The sequence below is a fragment of the Battus philenor genome, unplaced genomic scaffold (genome assembly GCF_028537555.1).
Source record: "Battus philenor isolate CCGP_79_NKW_IND1 unplaced genomic scaffold, ilBatPhil1.0.hap1 SCAF_30, whole genome shotgun sequence".
Taxonomy (NCBI): domain Eukaryota; kingdom Metazoa; phylum Arthropoda; class Insecta; order Lepidoptera; family Papilionidae; genus Battus; species Battus philenor.
In genome coordinates, this window is record NW_027181694.1 from 787,769 (window position 1) to 807,706 (window position 19,938).

The 19,938-nt window shown below is 38.0% G+C and overlaps 2 protein-coding genes across 6 annotated transcripts in view; one reads left to right on the forward strand and one right to left on the reverse strand.

Moving 5' to 3' along the window:
* Mgat2 (alpha-1,6-mannosyl-glycoprotein 2-beta-N-acetylglucosaminyltransferase) overlaps positions 1-19,938 on the forward strand; it is a 77,045-nt gene that overhangs the window by 49,341 nt on the left and 7,766 nt on the right. For 3 of the 5 annotated variants that reach the window (XM_068771083.1, XM_068771084.1, XM_068771085.1), the window contains 5 exons: positions 13,328-13,471; positions 14,946-15,043; positions 15,764-15,909; positions 17,466-17,626; positions 18,869-18,991. In XM_068771083.1, coding sequence (XP_068627184.1) covers positions 13,328-13,471; positions 14,946-15,043; positions 15,764-15,909; positions 17,466-17,626; positions 18,869-18,991 — 672 coding nt within the window. The remainder of the gene's footprint in view (positions 1-13,327; positions 13,472-14,945; positions 15,044-15,763; positions 15,910-17,465; positions 17,627-18,868; positions 18,992-19,938) is intronic. The other 2 variants (XM_068771086.1, XM_068771087.1) reach the window with 1 other exon arrangement.
* On the reverse strand, positions 637-11,306 carry LOC137927221 (uncharacterized). The gene is made up of 8 exons (XM_068771000.1): positions 11,283-11,306; positions 9,438-9,604; positions 8,190-8,340; positions 6,889-6,990; positions 5,916-6,067; positions 3,236-3,307; positions 1,750-1,858; positions 637-852 (listed from the first exon to the last, which is right to left on the reverse strand). Exons 1-8 carry the CDS (start codon positions 11,304-11,306, stop codon positions 637-639), a joined length of 993 nt encoding a protein of 330 aa, XP_068627101.1.

A 19,938-nucleotide genomic window follows, 5' to 3' on the forward strand; every position in this document is an offset into this window, starting at 1 on the left:
TAATGAAGTGAATTTGATGGTATTCAAAGGATGAACAAGGATATATTAGATAGAATTTAATGGAATCAGGCGTCACCTTGCGAAAGTCCATCCTAAGTAAGAAAAGGACCAATATTTAGCCACTTCCGCACATGTGAAATCCGTTCGTCCGTTACACCGATTAGTACCTAGTCTGACTCTGTGTTTGGCACTAATCGGTGTAACATAACTCCTGAAGATGCCTCGTGAAGGGGTGAAACATGTGTTGAGTGGTTTAACGGTGGCAGTTGTGTGATTCGCATTGTTTGCCACATACGCATTTATCAGCGGGCTGGCGGGCGGTGCACTTTGTTGCACGACTACCACTGCATGTGCGCGGAAGTGGGTAAATATTGGTACCTTTCTTACATATAATAGATAGGTTTTGCCGACTTGTACAGTGAGCAGGTCAAATAGCATCCAGGTCCTGAAGTGAAGATCACAGACCGACAAATATATATGACTTGACGTTAGAAGGCATTGGAAGCAGACGCTTCCAACCAGTGTTTTTGGAAATCCAGGAGGGATTATACCCAGGAGTGATGAATTCATTGAAATTATAAATGATGATGAAGGAGGAGTTAAAATAAAACAATTTGAAGACATGTATAGATATTTTTATGGTAGAAATTTTGGTTTTGCCATCCTCCTTCTTGCCAGTAAAAGCTCCTTTCCACTCAAACCAGTCAAGCTCAGTTTCTTCTGCACCGGCCGCGGCTTCTCCGGTTCGGTTATTATCACTTTCTTCTTTATCTCCTTTGGCTTCAACTCTTCCATCCATATCATCTGCTGTTCTTCAGTCAGCCCGGTCAGGAGACGGAACTTTCTTGGAGTCTTTTCGGGGAAATAATGATTTTAATTTAGTTATCTTTACAATAGAGATTCATGACTTGATTGGTATATTATGAGGAATTTCTACAGCTTTGGCGGAAGATACTAAAACTTATTTTTAAAATACATCTCGTAACTCGCAAATCTGACGATTAACGCTTGTGATTTTCCATGATTGTCTTGCATCTGAATTTTTATCCGACTTTATATATTAAGCACTTGTTGTTTTGTTTCATAAACTGTACGTACTTGACAAATAAATAACAATCAAAGGTTTTACGAGGGCTTACTACAAGGTTTTACTTACTTTTATGGCTCTCTGAAAACCTGTATCTAATATTCAAAATAGTATTTAAGTAATTTTTACAGTAAGTTTCTGGGTGAACGTGTTTTAATGGTGGTGCCTTATACTTTTGACCAAGGCTGTACGGTCTTTGGTCTTGTATCTTGCCAAGGTCTACATAATTCTTTGTCCAGTTGGGACTTTCTTCCTGTGTCCTTTCAATTCAGACAGGAGTCGTCTGATGGACTTGGAAGTATTATCCCAAGGATGGCTCAACTATGTCTATACTCTACCATCATGATACAGTTTCATGCAGCTGTTAGCTGAACGATAAAGGCCCCCAAATGCTTGCAAAACAAAAACCTCTCCTACTTTTATGACCTCTTACCCGTGGTCACGTTGTGATCACTAAAAGATAAGAAAGAGTTTGTATATTTAATGTAATCAGGCGTTACCTTGCGGAAGTCCATCCTAAGTAAGAAAAGGACCAATATTTAGCCACTTCCGCACATGCAGTGGTAGTCGTGCTACAAAGTGCACCGCCCGCCAGCTCAATGTGAATGTGCGGAAGTGGCTAAAAATTGGTCCTTTTCTTACAGAGTTTGTATATAACTCACCAGATACTCCTTGCTCTTATGTGGAACGTACTGAGGGATGTAAGTCCTAGGTCTCGGCACAACGTAAGGTCTAGCGAATAGAACCTTCGGGAAGTCCGGCTTGTGGTACCTGAAGAAATACCAAAGATCTTTTGGAACTTTAAAAAAAAGTTATCAACTTGTATCGTTTACAGTGATGAGCGTACATATGAGAATGCCATAGGAGTCCATTTTGATAGTAACTTGAATCAAATTGAGCTCACCTATAGTATCACTGAATAAATTAGAATCAATTTCCTCTATCATCTCTTTGTTTTCTATTAATCATGTCAAAGGAGAGGGCTATGCTCGGACCCACAGAAGAATCATGATCACCGATATAGCTCGAAGAATTGCTCGTCTGCCGTTGCAACCGAAAGGTTTTCGAGAGGTGACCACGCCGGTAGATGCGGCGTGGGCAGGCCTCCCACTAGTGGGACCGACGACATATTTAAGGTTTTGGGAAGTCGCTGGATGCGGACAGTGCAGAACCGGTCATCGTGATGATCTTTTGGGAAATCCTATGTCTTGCAGTGCACCTCCATTGGCTAAAAAAGAAGAAAGAAAATAGCATGAGAAGGTAAAATGTGTAAATTGATCTACATAACCGCGCCCAGACTGCTCTGCACGTAGTAGCTTTGGTTAATAGTTCAATCACCTATCTTCCTCTCAAAAGACAGACAGCCATCATCACCTCTGGAACACCAGTGTGGAATTCTTCCTAGAGCTGATAGGTCTTGGAGATATTGACAACACGAAGTCCAGAGTAAATGTGTGTGTATTGATCAAACTTAGCCAATATACAAATCATTAAAAATATGAAGACATTAGCAAGAAAAGGACCAATATGTAGCCACTTCCGCACATGCAGTGGTAGTCGTGCAATAAAGTGCACCGCCCGCCAGCCCGCCGATAAATGCGTATGCGGCAAACACAGAGTCCACTTACCAGGCACTAATCGGTGTAACATGTAGATGCCCCGTGGAGGGGTGAAACACATGTTGAGTGGTTTAACGGTGGCAGTTGTGTAATTCGCATTGTTTGCCGCATGCGCATTTATCAGCGGTTTATTAACTACCACTGGCAAGGCAAGAATTATTGTAGAGCGCTGTCTCTTTCGCACGACATATATATATAAGACGAACGATGTGGCGTTAGATGCCAGTCGCCCCACTCACTACACTATACACCTACACGGGTGTAGTTCTCCGTGTATATATATATATATATATATATACACACTGTTTTCACGGCCATCATCGTCATATCTGGACATGAGTCATCCCCAATGGATTTTTAATAGGACTTGTTGGAAGGGCCTTCGTGCAGCGCCTCCCGAGGACTTTGACAACGTCTTCTGTCCAACTTGTTGATGGACATCTCATGTATAGCTTGCCGGCACGAACCTCCTCATTTTGGATTCGATCTAATAGATACACTCCGAACACATTCCTCTGTATCAACTCACCATACAAGATCCCAGTGGTCCAGATGCAAAGGCTCTGGCATTATGATCTTCATCCAACGTAGAATGTCGCATCTGAAAAAAAGAGAACGCAAGAAAATTTGAAGACTGAAGGAAGATATACCGGTAGAGATTGATGAACGAAAAACTTATCGATGAAAGAGTCGTATTAGCTTAAGGATAGAAGAAAGAGATGTTCCCCTAAAAGGAGTTGCAATAAGAGAAGGCAATAGAAGAAGCATCGCAATATATCTAAAATAATGTTTTGTTTCTCGATGCATTCAATTATTTAAACAGATGTAGACACGGTGTTAATACAAGCAATTAAAATAAACTGAATACTCCTAGTGTTGGTCTAAATCAGAGTTCCCCAAACTTTTTTGTGTCGTAGACCCCTTGTCATATTTTTCCGTGTTGGGTAGACCCCCTACTTACCTGATATTGATTTCCTGTAAATTTGTGTAGTGAAGTTTAGTGTATGTTAAAAATATATTGCGTCCACAAATCGAATACCAACATCCTACAACTTACACAATTTTATAAACATATATAGTAATATTTTTACTTCATAGGTACTTTTTATTAATAATGTAAATGTTTTTACATTTTAAGATAGTATGATGTAAGTAAATAGGTACTATCAGTGTATGTGTTGAGATCCACTATCGTGGACCCCCATTTTCATTTCATGGACCCCCAAATTTTTTTTCGCTGACGTAGACCCCTTGCAGGTTGTCATAGACCCCTAGAGGCCGATATAGATACTTTGGGAATCACTGGTCTAAACCATGGATGCACAGATCGCGGCCCGCTGGTCGAATACTGGTGGCCCGCCGACAGCAAAAATAATACTCTCGTACATTCGAAAGATATTGAATTCTATTTCAGAATAAAACCAAAAAGATTTAATTACCTATACTTCTGGCGGCCGGCCTGGCTTCAGTTCATGATTTGCCCGAGTGGCCCCTAGTCTTAATAAGTCTGTGCAACTATGGTCTAAATAAATCATGGTGTAGTATGTACAATAAAATTTAATTGTATCCAAGAACATTGATGTTAACACGCAGAGTTCCATGTGGTCGCGCGCATTTGAGAAGCTGTTCGTCTCGCTGTATGTTGAACTGTGTTTGTGTTGAAAGACTGTTGAGTTATCTCCAGCTCAACGGAACTGCCTTCCGAGGCCGCAGCTTGCAGGACAACAATGGCAACAGTTTTTTGTTGATTGACTCTAAAGTGCTTGTGATAGCCTAATTGAATTTGAGACTATTTAATGAAATCTGTTGTGCGATTCCAGTGAACAGTTTCTAAATACTACTACTACTAATCCGCTAGCTCAGTGACCCAAAGTGGGTCTTGGCCTCCGAAGCGAGAGACTTCCACTTTCCTCTATCTTGCGCCATCGTCTGCCATTGGCTGACATTCAATTCGCGCAAGTCTGCCTCAACACGATCGATCCAGCCATACCTGGGTCTACCCACTGGTCTTCGACCCCTCGGTAATTCCAGGTACGCTACCTTCACGCTCCGATCCGATCCCATTCGCTCCAAGTGACCAAGCCAGATAATACGATTTTATTTTTACACACTGCAAACAATGTGTGAAATTTTATCTTTCGCACCGTACCATTTAAATGCAATGCTAGATTTCAATGCCCAATTTAAAGATAAAAACAAACTTAATAATAATGTATAATTTAGCTCGACGAGACCAAATTAACAACTGGTAGTATGGCGTCTTTAAATATACTTTCCTGCAGCACAAACTACGCGGGGAAACCCCGACGTTTTAAGATATATCTTAACCCTTAATAGCCTAGAGTTTCAATTTTGATACCAATCTTTTAAACCGAATGTTCACATTACTATTAGTTTTTTTATAGGTTGGCTGTACTAATTTTACTCTTGTATAATATTCTTTCCAACGAAATTATGAAAAAAAATCTATTTTTACCTTCATATAGACCCTAGCAATACAGTAATATTAAAAAGAATCACCTTCGTAAATCAGGCTGTTAAGGGTTAACAAGGCAATTGCTCGCATCTGATTGGTCCATCGCAACTTCTATAGTTTCACGTGTTTTCAATTGCGTTTTGTAATAATATATGTTACAAAGGCAAAAGCGGAGTGAGGCATAAAAAAAGGTTGAAAAAAACTATTTTAGATGATACAAAGATAAATTAACAAAGGTGAAAAAATGATAAAATATACAGGATGATTTGTTATGTGTAAATGCATTTACAAATAAATAAATCACTCTGTTGTTGTCTAATATCGTAATCTAATATATAAAATTCTCGTGTCACGGTGTTCGAACTTGAACTCCTCCGAAACGGCTTGACCGATTTTTACCAAATTTTATATGCGTATTCAGTAGGTATGAGAATCGGATACTATCTATTTTCCATACCCCTAAGTGATAAGGGTGGTCCACCCCTAATTTTTTTTAAACAAATTTTTTTGGTTTTTATTTTATTATGATACAGCATACAAAAATACATACAACCCTAAATTTTCACCCCTCTACGATTAACCCTTATTTTTTATTTGTTAATTAAAAACTTTAATTTTTTTTGCAAAACAACGTTTGCGGGATCAGCTAGTGGTATTATATGAATATTGAAGTCCCCTCCACTATTTTGTAATCCAAATCTGAAGCAATCTCATATCTTTGTAAATAACTTGCCTAGTCCAGTTCCTTCGTATGCCCCAGCTGGGGCCGGTCCTGGATTTGAACCAAGTGCAGTGGGTCAAAGGTTTACGCGGTGGAAGGCCGACGCTCCGTGAGAACCTGATGAACTCCGTGCCGAACAGCTGACGGACCTTGGACGTTATCATCTGTGACATAAGATACGTTTTTAAACACCTCGGATTTGTGAAGTCATTTTTCACTTTACATCTGCCCAAAATATTTCTATGGTCCCCCCCCTTTTAACCTCTTATACTCCGCTATATGTTTATTTTACACCAATACATTTACACTACATTACAAGAATTTTATCACGCTCTATATGTGATTTTTTTACCTGCATTCTGTTTATAATTTATAAACATTATAGAATAAAATTTTAAAAATAGATTTAGAAATTTAATGGAATCGGGCGTTATTTTGCGGAAGTCCATTTTACGTAAAAAAAGGCCAATATTTAGCCACTTTCGCGCATGCAGTGGTAGTCGTGCAACAAAGTGCACCGCCCGCCAACCCGCTGCTAAATGCGCGTGCGATAAACAATGCGAATTACACAACTACCACCGTTAAATAACTCAACACGTGTTTCACCCCTCCACGGGGCATCCTCAGGAGTTATGTTACACCGATTAGTGCCAAACACAATTGACTGTGTGCATGCGCATTTGTCAACGGGCTGGCGGGTGGTGCACTTTGTTGCACAACTACCACTGCATATGCGGAAGTGGCTAAATATTGGTCCTTTCCTTACTTATATTCAGAAAGACACTGCGTTATAAAATACAACGAATACTAAAAAGCAGGGTCCATGTCGACAAAAATTATAAAGACAATAAACGACTCTGTCCTTCCCAAAGATAGGGGAACGAGAAAAAGGGGGGAGAGGGGGAGGTACCCGCGCTGAGTCTACTTGTGGTTGCAACTCGAAAATCTTTCGTCCCCAACGGGAGACATCAAGTGATATACTCACCTTTATATGTTGGAAGTCGTGTATGTTGACCATCGGCAACTTGGAAGGGTCTTCCAGCATTAAGAGACGCAGACCATTTATCTGGTTAACCAATATACAGTCCTGAAACAATTTTGATATATCACGATGTTGTCCTGGAATCTTAATATAGCATATCTACCTAATATGGGTAAATTGGTAGAGGATCTCTATAGAGCTGTAAATACATCATTTTTTCTACTAATTCTTTTTACCTGATGGAAACCCAATGGAAGGCGTAAACCTACTCCAAAGATCGCGACGGTGACCCGCGACTACCACTCTAGTATTTTTTTCGTTGCCACCGTTTTTGGTTGTTCTTGTTCCTCCTATCATATTGTTGGGACTGGAACTTTTATTTACAGCTTTTCTCTTTCTTCTTTCACTATATCTTTCGTTATCTTCTTTTCCTTTATCCGTAATACTGTCACACTTGTTTTGCATTCTTGTAATCCCAAATTCACCATTATATAATATGTAAAAAGAGTGAAAAATGAAATAGCGATATAGTTATCAGGAAGAAAAGGAAAAAGTTGACAGATTCAACGCGACCGCCATCAAGAATTTTTCAAACATCAGATTTTTCTAATTGTATCTCAGAAAAATCCTATCCATCCATAGCGTATGAGAACTGAAGAATAAGGAATCAATTCGTCCAGGGGCCAGGCTTCTACGTCGAAAAACATTCGTAATATATGAAAAAAGGTTTTAATTAGCTACATTTCTCTTCTATCTATCATATAACTCCACTGGGTATAAATCTCCTTCAACTGACTCCATCTTTCCCTGTTCCTCTCCCACTATTGTTACGATATGATAGCTCCATTTATCTCTTGTATGTCGCTAGATGTCGTGATAAGCGCCAATTATGTATACAAACTGATGCACCAATTAATTTTGTATTCTTATACAGAATGATTAAATATAGATATAAAAATGTAAAGGTTAAATATATATCTTGTTTGCCGTCAATATACGGTTCGGCATATCCAAAAAATCAATGGTTTCAGAAAAAGCGTTTTTAATTCGTATTATTACATAATAAAATCAATTGTTTACCATCTGTCCATGTAGATTTTTAACTGCTAGAAGAACTTGATCTGTCACATATATATATATATATATATATAAATAATGTAACATAATTCAGAGTGATCACTTTATATGTGTTTGTTAATATATGTAAATGCCTTTAATGCTTTTGCATCCATAATTAATCACCCTGTATATAAATGGAAAAGGATATAGAACACTTGTTCGTAACACCTATGTTCGTCACTTACAAAGTACTGCGGTAGATGAACCTCCTCTGCTATCCAGTCGGCGACCTGGGCCTCGCTCCAGGTGAAGGCCCGCGGCAGGGGTAGCATGTCCACCACGGCTGCAGAGAGCTCGTACAGGGTCAAAGGCGACTGCTGGCATTTCTTCAGTTTCCTTCATCAGAGATTTTAAATTATCACAAGCTTCCGAACCATAGATCCCAGTGGACTGATAGTATCCCAGTGGACTGATAGTGGCCCAGTGGACTGGTCAACAAAATTAGCAGGACACGTATCCTGGATCCTGAAGGTTATGGATTTTAAACCATAAAGAGGTACGGAGTAGATAGTCCTGGGCTATATGTGTAAGCTTCACGCTACTTCTCAAAATCTCGCGGTGTTATCCTGATGGTTTGAGACCACATCGATCCTTTGTCCTCCTCAGAGTTGCTGATGCTAGTTGGAGTTTAGGAGCTCCACCCTGAACTCCTGCGACTCCGAAGGCACCGTTAGGGGAAAACCATTTTCCGGAGGGCCGTCGTGAGGTGCATCCCTGCACTGACGGCGTCCTCTCCGAGTGGGAACTGTCCTATCCTGATCCTATTCAGCCTCTCCTGTACCATGAAGGTCTCACAGAAGGAGGCCACTGTCCTCCACGACAATTCACGGGATCTTTCCCAACTTGTAAAGCGATAGCGATTCTGAAATTAAAGGTCTTGGCCCAATATATTCTAACAGCGACAATATTAAGTGAAAAATTATATTTTTATACACTCAGAACGTGTTAGAAAATATTCTATGTCATGTTGAGCTTTCAACAATAAGGTTGATAGACACTTTAGTCAAGATCCTTGGAAGACGTTAGACACAGTGCGTTTCTACCGATCATATTGGAAAGCTAAGGAACTTGGATTTGAAATGATACATTATAAAGGATATCCAGTGAGAGTGACTACAAGAGTAATTTTAAATGGACGAATGTATATCACATTCGTAAGCAAAAATTATATACCTTAATCTTTGATATAGCCAGTGAGAATCGAAGTAAAGTTGTAAAACAATGTTTCCTAGAGTTGGGTCCATGCACCATAGAAAGTGGATTCGACACTAGTTAAAGTCTTTTACTTCAATATATATATATATATATATATATATATATATATATAGATAAGTATTCTTGTATCTATGTATGTGTGTATAGTAATCTTGTAGTGGACATCCATTTGCTGAAAGAAGTTTAACAAGATATGAATAGAAGATAGAAATACTTACTTGTTCTTGACATAAGGATCTTCCTTTGGAAAACAACCGCATTCCGCACAGGTAGTTTTATCTGCTGTTATATATACGGGAACCCTTTCAGGTATCACAATAGAAGGCTTTCTTCGCGGTATCACCACCTTCTTCTTTACTCTACCTTTCTTTTTTGATGGTTTTCCCTGAATACAAAAGAAAAGGCGTTATGAGGATCATCCAATCAGCCAATACGTAAAACATTGATCTCTAGCGCTGTCTCGCTCGCACAGTACACCTGCACCCAGACCTGTGCGCGTTCACTTACCCACTAGTTGTACTACCCAAAATGTATAGATATAGCGGCAAAATAAAGAAGCCAGATGCAAGAGAAGCAAAACAAAGAAGTGCAGGAACAAGCCAGAAGAGAATTAAGAACCAAATCGACTAGCGATATTGAATATAGTGTTTCTTATACGTTTGGCGAATTTTTACTCAACGACGTAACTTCTCGGATGAAATACCTCTGCAGGTGTCTTTTTTAGCCCCCTCCGTTTTTGGAGGGGACCTTGTTCCCCTTTCTTTGTTTTTGGATAGTGCCATAATTTTATTACTAGCTGACATTCTCTTTCTTACATCCATCATAATTTCTTTCAAGTTTTACTTCTTACTTTCATTTTGACACGCGATGTATTTGCAAAAAAATATTTTTTTTATACATTGAAAAGTTAAAATTTTTCCATACTGTTACGTTACCACATTGCATGCCATGCGGGGCGTATATGACCCCCGCTGCTGTTTCAAGCCATTTGCAGTTCTCATTGAATAACAAAGGAATCTTAAAATTAATTGCAGGCTCGAATATATATAATTTCACATCACGTGCACGTATGTAATGAATATTAAAATTTATAAATTCCCGCCAAATATAGCTTTGCAGTAAGGTGTAAAGCAGTGATTCTCAAAGTGGTCTATATCGACCCTTAGGGGTCTATGACAACCTGCAAGGGGTCTACGTCAGCGAAAAAAAATTTGGGGGTCCATGAAATGAAAATGGGGGTCCACGATAGTGGATCGCAACACATACATTGATAGTACCTATTTACTAACATCATACTATCTAATAATATCAAAACATTTACATTATTTATAAAAGTAACTATGAAGTAAAAAAATTATTATATATGTTTATAAAATTGTGTAAGTTGTAGGATGTTGGTATTCGCTTTGTGGTCGCAATACATTTTGAACTTGTAAAAACCTGAGAGTCGCAGCATAAATGTATAAATTAACATGTGTTTTTACTTTAAGTTTTCAACACTAAACTTCACTACAGTTAGAAATTTACAGGAAATCAATATCAGGTAAGTAGGGGGTCTACCCAACACGGAAAAACATGGCAAGGGGTCTACGACACAAAAAAGTTTGGGAAACTCTGGTGTAAAGCGTATGTCTTAAATGATTTTTTTTAATTTTTAAAAAGTGTGGGTCGTATATGCCTGAATGGAAAATAATCAAAAAATTTTCCTCTGTAACCTCAAAACCTCGCTATAAATAACATATATTATTTTAATATTGAAGCAACATATATATATGTCTCGCGTAAATGTGTTTCAACTCAACGCTTACTACTGAATATAGTTTTTCTGTTTAATTTTTAATAGGAGCTTAGTAATGTCTGTTGTTCGAAAATTTCTATTCGGTAGCTTGCCCACTAGGTGGGCAACTGACATAATTAAACTTGCGGGAAATAGTAGCGGTTTGGGGGAAGATTTTCCATCAGCTGAAGAGAAACATATTGTTCTCTGCCTCCTTTGTTGGTACATTTCTCTTACCCTATACGACTCCAGAAGTCATATAATATATATGTTTATGTTGACTTACCTTTTCCGATGTAATTTCACCCATTTATAATGAAATATATATAAATAATAATGTATAAAATATAAAAAGCCTTTTTTATGCGATATAAAACATTAAAATGACATGTGACATTGACGTCTTAGAAAGTGTTGCCAGGTGAATTTAAAAACAAACCACAGATTAAATATTAGGAGGATCGGAAGGTAATTAAAAAAAAATAATTTCTAATTAACAATATATTCACCTTCGTTATCAACCTTTTGCCGTCTAGTATACAAATTAATTCCGGAGCGGTAACAAATCAATCGTTTTTTTTTTTCTGAAAAATACGTCGTCAGATATATCGGCAAGTTGAATTTTTTTTTAAATTAAAAAAATTGGAAGTCAGGATTTTTTTTTCTAAGTTAGGACTGTTTATAACATTAGCAAAGTGTGAAACTGCGCTGCCTATGTCGGTCTGTGATCACTTTTCTAGAACCTTATAGCAGCAACCAACTGTCGCTGATTCGCTGTGTGTTGCCACCCCCCCCCCCCTTTATAGCCTTTAAAGGGGGTGGCACATTAAAACATAGTTTTATTAGAACCCATAGGGACTAATCCTTCGCTTCCAAGTGCATACCCTACCTACGTCAGTCGGTCATTGATCACTTTTCTAGAACCTTATAGCAGCAACCAACTGTCGCTGATTCGCTGTGTGTTGCCACCCCCCCCCCTTTTATAGCCTTTAAAGGGGGTGGCACATTAAAACATAGTTTTATTAGAACCCATAGGGACTAATCATTCGCTTCCAGGTGCATACCCTACCTACGTCAGTCGGTCATTGATCACTTTTCTAGAACCTTATAGCAGCAACCAACTGTCGCTGATTCGCTGTGTGTTGCCATCCCCCCCCCCCTTTATAGCCTTTAAAAGGGGGGGGGGCACATTAAAACATAGTTTTATTAGAACCCATAGGGACTAATCCTTCGCTTCCAGGTGCATACCCTACCTACGTCAGTCGGTCTTTGATCACTTTTCTAGAACCTTATAGCAGCAACCAACTGTCGCTGATTCGCTGTGTGTTGCCATCCCCCCCCCCTTTATAGCCTTTAAAAGGGGGGGGGGGGCACATTAAAACATAGTTTTATTAGAACCCATAGGGACTAATCCTTCGCTTCCAGGTGCATACCCTACCTACGTCAGTCGGTCTTTGATCACTTTTCTAGAACCTTATAGCAGCAACCAACTGTCGCTGATTCGCTGTGTGTTGCCACCCCCCCCCCCTTTATAGCCTTTAAAGGGGGTGGCACATTAAAACATAGTTTTATTAGAACCCATAGGGACTAATCCTTCGCTTCCAAGTGCATACCCTACCTACGTCAGTCGGTCATTGATCACTTTTCTAGAACCTTATAGCAGCAACCAACTGTCGCTGATTCGCTGTGTGTTGCCACCCCCCCCCCTTTTATAGCCTTTAAAGGGGGTGGCACATTAAAACATAGTTTTATTAGAACCCATAGGGACTAATCATTCGCTTCCAGGTGCATACCCTACCTACGTCAGTCGGTCATTGATCACTTTTCTAGAACCTTATAGCAGCAACCAACTGTCGCTGATTCGCTGTGTGTTGCCATCCCCCCCCCCTTTATAGCCTTTAAAAGGGGGGGGGCACATTAAAACATAGTTTTATTAGAACCCATAGGGACTAATCCTTCGCTTCCAGGTGCATACCCTACCTACGTCAGTCGGTCTTTGATCACTTTTCTAGAACCTTATAGCAGCAACCAACTGTCGCTGATTCGCTGTGTGTTGCCATCCCCCCCCCCTTTATAGCCTTTAAAAGGGGGGGGGGCACATTAAAACATAGTTTTATTAGAACCCATAGGGACTAATCCTTCGCTTCCAGGTGCATACCCTACCTACGTCAGTCGGTCTTTGATCACTTTTCTAGAACCTTATAGCAGCAACCAACTGTCGCTGATTCGCTGTGTGTTGCCACCCCCCCCCCCTTTATAGCCTTTAAAGGGGGGTGGCACATTAAAACATGGTTTTATTGGAACTCCAAGTGACTAATCCTTCTCTTCCAGGTGCACACACGTTTGACTTACCTGCGTCATCTGATAGTGTCTCTGGCCCAGGCGCGAGACATCGACCGCACACTGCTGGTCTTCTCCCATGACTACTACGACGATGAAATAAACGCCCTCGTCAGGAGTATAGACTTCACCAAGGTAAGAACATTCATAATAGGTGATGAAATCAAATGGTAGTGTATTAATCTTTTAAGTGCCATGAGGACCGCCGGCTACCTCACGATACCCAACAATAGGTGCCGTGAGGGCCGCCGGCTACCTCACAAATTTTCATCTGTATATCTAAGGAATATTATTTTTTTCCGACCCTCCGGTAATTATTAGCTTCATTAGGCACCTAGCAACTGGATCACGGGATGGTATACGATTTGCAGCATGTTTTAGAAGCGGTTACCATGGGTGCCAATGAGACCGCGGGCGGCCTCACTTTTTATATAAAATTTACATTGGGATATGTATATAGAAACCTTTCTTTATATATGAATTCACAATTTACTCATATTTTAAAGCTGGCTTTGAAAACCTATCGTGTTTTCTGTGTTACAAAAACGTGACCCGCCGGCGACCTCATGGCAAACCGTTGCCTTTAAGTGCCATGAAGGTCGCCGGCGGTCTCAGTACATAATGATATACATAATGTGTTATATTCATTCACAGAATGTAAAGATCCCAAATTTTCACATAAGGAAAGCCTACACTTGATTTTCCATTTGACACCTGGGGAAGTCATGGCCAAAACAGCTTGGCAGTTAGAACGTTAAGAGTTGTGTTAGAAGTTATGGACTTACAAGTGAAGTAAGGTATTTGAAAGTGGTAGTTGGGATGTCGTTACAATAGACGTCCACTGTAGGGTACAAGCCTCTCCTAAAAATCCTCGTATTCCTTCGGTAAAGCGAGAATATGCCTTGATATAGTACCAAGGGGTCAGCAGTGAGTTCGGTGGAAGAGATCCCGCGTCCTTCCTTCCAATCCTCATAAGGTACGGAAAGTTTTAGTGGGTAGGAATCAAACATGACACTGTATTTCCCCTACAGTGCAGGGAATCATGTGTTTGTCCAGATTTGATGATGGGGATATACCATAATCGCCACACTTAGCGGGTTGGCGATCGCAGTGTGGTATTATGGTACGCAGAGGACGCTGCTACCCATATGGAAATTTTTAATGGAATCAGGCGTTACCTCGAAGTCCATCTTAAGTAAGAAAAGGACCAACATTTAGCCACTTTCGCACATGCAGTAGTAGTCATGCAATAAAGTGCACCGCCAGCCAGCCCGCTGATAAATGCGTATGCGGCAAACAATGCGAATCACACAACCGCCACCGCCAAACCAGTCACAGTGACTCTGTGTTTGGCACTAATCGGTGTAACATAACTCCTGAAAATGCCCCGTGGAGGGGTGAAACACGCATTTATCAGTGCGGAAGTGGCTAAATATTGGTCCTTTTGTTACTTATGGAAATTTGTTTGTAAGCAGTGTAAATATATATGTATATATATATATATATATATATATATATATATATATATATATATATATATATTAATGGATATAATATATATATATATATAATATATATATATATTAATGGATTTTAATTTATATTCCAGGTGATGCAGATTTTCTATCCTTATTCCATACAAACGCACCCCAATGAGTTCCCGGGGGTCGATCCCAACGACTGTCCAAGAGATGCCCATTTAGAACAGTAAGTGGTTCAGAAAACCTGGACTTTTTTATTCTGTTTTAATCTCCTATCAATCCCAGGACTATAAGATGTGATTGGTGATTTTCATCACCGTGTCAGGGTAGAAGCCCATTGAAAGGCACAGGCCTCAGATTAATATCATCACTATGACCAGTCCTGTCTTCACTCCTCCTAATGAGGACATACCCATGGTAAGGTACTTTTGTCAAAGACAAAGGGGAGAAAGAATGCTTCCTCAGCTACTGCAGGAAGGTGGTGATAAATGCCATAAGTAAAAATAAAACACAGTAGTAGATTCAAATAGACTTGAATATGAATAATAAAGTAAAGCAAACACTAAAATATAGAAATAAAGTAAATAAAATAGTACCAAAAAATAGTGCAATAAACAGTATAATATAATATGATAATTATAAAGAAAATGTGTGTTAAATGTATGAACAAGAAAGGTAATGTTGCAAAATAAAACAGTAAGGAAACCTAGAATGTAGTGGTTGAGGATGGATGTATGGCTAATGGAATGAAAGAGAAAGACTGGGAAAATTGTAGAACGAAAGAAACAGTACGACAGATAATATGTGAGAAGAATGATAATAATAGAAAATAATATGAATAAATTATTAGAAATAAAAAGTCCCTGTCCCACACGAGATAGGGGAACGAGTGGTCCCCAATATGACCATTAAAAAAATAAAGACACCACCATACCAATGTCCTCAGAGCAATCAAGATGAAATGCAACAACGCTCACCACCCAGATCTTCACGGCCACTACCGCGAGGCAAAATACACCCAAACAAAGCACCACTGGTGGTGGAAAGCCAACAGAATCTTCAATCAGCTCCAGTGTACCACCACCCATACAGGTTTTGTATATTTTCATTTCTTTACATTTGTATCTAACGAGTAACGCCATCTATTGCCTTGATTTATATTTGCGCCATCTATCGACGTATATATAGTGGAACTAACAAGTTTCTAATAGTACACCAATACCTCACTTTGCGTCGTGGTTACGTTCCAAAAAAACACGACGCAAATTGAAACGCCGCAAAGTGAATTAAGATTTTCTATAGCAAACCATGTAAAGATCGAAGATAGGTTCCAGGGTCACGAAAATACTACTTAAAAATAAATTAAATAATATTTACCTTTTTTGTAACCAGAAACAATACGTAAAAATTTATATATATTTATTATTCTCTTTTTAAAAAAGCACAACACACTACATTACAACACACTACTTAATTAAAACTGAACTCCAAAATTAGCAAAACAAAGTGAAAATAAAACTGTATTCAAATTGCGTTGATTTTTAGTTAGAAAGGGAATCCCCGAGTTTTGATGGCATGGCGCAAGTGTTGCCATCTTTTAGAAAAGAAAGAATATTAAAAAAAATTAAAGACTCGAACTCAAAACAACGCACAGTGAAAATTAGTACTAATTAAGCAGCGACGCAACTTCGAAAAAAACGCAAAACGAAACGACGCAAAGCGAGATATTGGTGTAATAGCATTGCCAGTTTTTAAATATTCCCACAGAAAAGGGTTAACAGTTGACCGAAGAACCCGTAGGTTAATTAACAACGAAAAGCTCTCAAATAGCAGACTACACACCCTTGAGCATCGTCGAGTTGCCAACTTATCGGTTTTTTATAGGATACACTTTGGAGAGTGCTCGAAGGCTCTTTTCGAACTGATTGAGCCATCTCCATTCCTTTATCGGACTACTAGGCGCAGGCAAAAGTTTCATCCATACGTTGTTGACATACCCTGAAGTCGAACTAAACGGTTTGACAGCTCGTTTTTGGTGAGAGTCGCCAAGATCTGGAACTACCTGCCTGGGTCTATTTTTCCTGATGAGTTGAACTCTGGAGCCTTTAAGAGTAGAATGAGCAGGTTTATTTTGGATGGGCGTGTATAACCTTCGTCTTCATCTACACTTTCCATCAGGTGAAATGGAAGACAAACATCTGTTCATTTATGTGTTAAAAAAAAATATTTATTTTATGTGGCAACATTAGATTTGTTCAGTCTGTTTCTTGAGTTTCTCTCCAACGGATACGCCTTTCAACAATTTAACTGCGTCTTAATTTAATATCAAAGAATCTTGCTTTTATATGAAAATCATCACTAAATGATTGGCTGTTCTAATGATGATGTATTTTGAAATATATCTTGGTGATGAATAAAGGAACAATGGAAGAATCTGTGAAGATTGATAAGTAAGTGAAATTATAACAAAAAATAAAATAAAAAATATTTATCATGCAATGAGTCTTTAAATATGGAGTCATCTAATGAAGACTCTAAGACAGACAGTACATTATAATAATTTTATATACACATAACAGAGAAATAGCCGCAAAATTCTTTTAAAGACAATGTTCACCATGGAACGTCACACAAATCAATTTTTTCAGGCATGGTGGTGTTCTTGGAAGAAGATCATTACGTGGCAGAAGACTTCATCCACATGCTCCATCTTCTCCGCACCACAGCGGACAGGAGCTGCCCGCACTGCGAGATCCTGTGTCTTGGGACCTATCTTAAGACTTATCAATACCACACGTATAATGACAAGGTAAAATTAATCATATTCTTTAAACAATAGAGTTCAATTTGATTTGAATTATAAATCAAAGTCTTATATATTAAAACTATCTCTTTGTTCAGTTCGATAGTTAAAGTCCACTCCTAAAACCACCCCTTTGGGGGGGAATTTAGTAAAATCCGTTCTTAGCACACGTATAATGACAAGGTAAAATTAATCTTATTCCGTAAACAATAGAGTTCAATTTGAATTATAAATCAAAGTCTTATATATTAAAACTATCTCTTTGTTCAGTTCGATAATGAAAGTCCACTTCCAAAATCCCCTCTTTTGGGGGGGAATTTAGTAATATTCGTTCTTAACTGATCTCTAATGGGCTATTGGAATATTTGTTCCAAATTTAAAGCCTCCACACAATAAGGTTTAAGAGATATCACGATGAGTCAATTGACAAGTAGATATTTCGTTTATATATATATATAATTTATGATGTTTAATATACATAATCTAATATATATAAAATAATATATGAAATTATTAATAAAATATAAATGTCACATCTTCCCGCCATCTTGCTCGTTCATTATTAATTATAATCTGTATTTCGAATTAATCGATTTTCATTCACGAATAGAATCGAGACATTTTTCATTTTATCTGTCAACTAATAAATTTAGGATTAACAATATCTTTGTTTAAGAAATGGAATGTAATATCATTTAAGATGTTATAGCATAGAACATACCTTTGATTGCGGACATAAATTCTGACAGCTGTCAAATACACTGACAGCTGTCAATAAACTCAAGTTTCGAATTCTCTGACAGCTGTCATGTTTGACAGGTGGCTGTCAAGAAGGGTAGAAAGACGATAGATCTGGTCTATAGTTTTTAATTGTTATATAATAAACATGCATTTGTTTAATGTTTCGATAGTTTAAAATTTAACAAATATAATCATGTGTCTGAGTGTATGCATATATAATAAAGTTCCACGAGATTATTTAAACTTTCTTTTCTTAGTTTTAAATCTAAAATTAAATGTTCAATATTAAATTAATCTTATTATTGAATTACATTGATCTAAATGTGTGGAATTTGGTTTGTTCGTTCATTTAGTTTGATATTATAATGTACACATGAAACATTGTTAAATTTAATATAAAAAGATCTTACTACTTTGCTAGTTTAAATGCGAAATTAAAATATAATTTGAATTGTAAACTTTAAGTGAACTACATTGGTTATGGTATGTGAACTTGTGGGTGTTCAGAGGAAACATGTCAGCCTGAGTTACGTTCAGCAAGTGCGTTCCGCGGCCGAGGAGCGTCGCAACCGCGCCGTCCAGAGCTGGAACTACCAAGTCTACCCCTATCTCTACTCCGCCAATCAAAAGGTGCAACAATACATTCGCACAGTTTGTGGGTAGTTGTGATTTTAGTTCAACTTTTTTCATAATACCCACATTAAACTTAGAATTTTTATACATTAAGTATTTGTGTTGTGTTTATGAGAATGTGTCTAGTAAGACGTTGATAACGCGTGAAATATTTTGTAGAGACCTCAGATGGGGTCAGATGACAGGTGTCAAATTCAAAATTTAACTTTTGACACACAGTTCAAAAATGTAGTTGTAGTTTCCGCAATAAACAGCCACTATATGACATTGTAATCGCCAAGTTTGACAGGGTTGGCGATCGCAGTGTGGTGTTGTGGTATGCAGGCGTCGCTGCTGAGCAATGGCAATCCTATATAATTAATGTACAGAGTATGTATTATATAAGATTGTATCCAGGGAATCGAACACGCGATAAATTTTGACTAGTACTTCGTTACATATTAATATTTATAAAGTAAAGAGATAAGGGACACACACACACATACTTATATATATATATATATATATATATATATATAAGTCCATCTTAGGCCGCAAATTTGACACCCCTAGGCTTGATTATTTTGCAGATTGGTATATATATATTGCCTTGATAAATCTTAACAGGGATAAAATCTGAAACTAAAGTTTAAAAATAAAAAAAATATTATTGAGATGAAATTAAAAAAAAAATGATTATATAATAGTTGAAATTCTTGTATATAATAGAGAAAGCAATGTAGAAATAAATAAAAAACTATCTATTGTCAATTTAAAAAAAAATCATTCTTTTTCACATATAATCACTTGTACAATAACAATTCTAAAATAGAACAATCATTTTGAAAATAGAATCGATTTGAAGCGAATAGAGTTTTCTGTAATCATATAAAACATTTTTTTAAATTGTGGCAAGATATTTATTAATCTATAGGTTGAATATAAAGGTTCCCCTCTATACATAC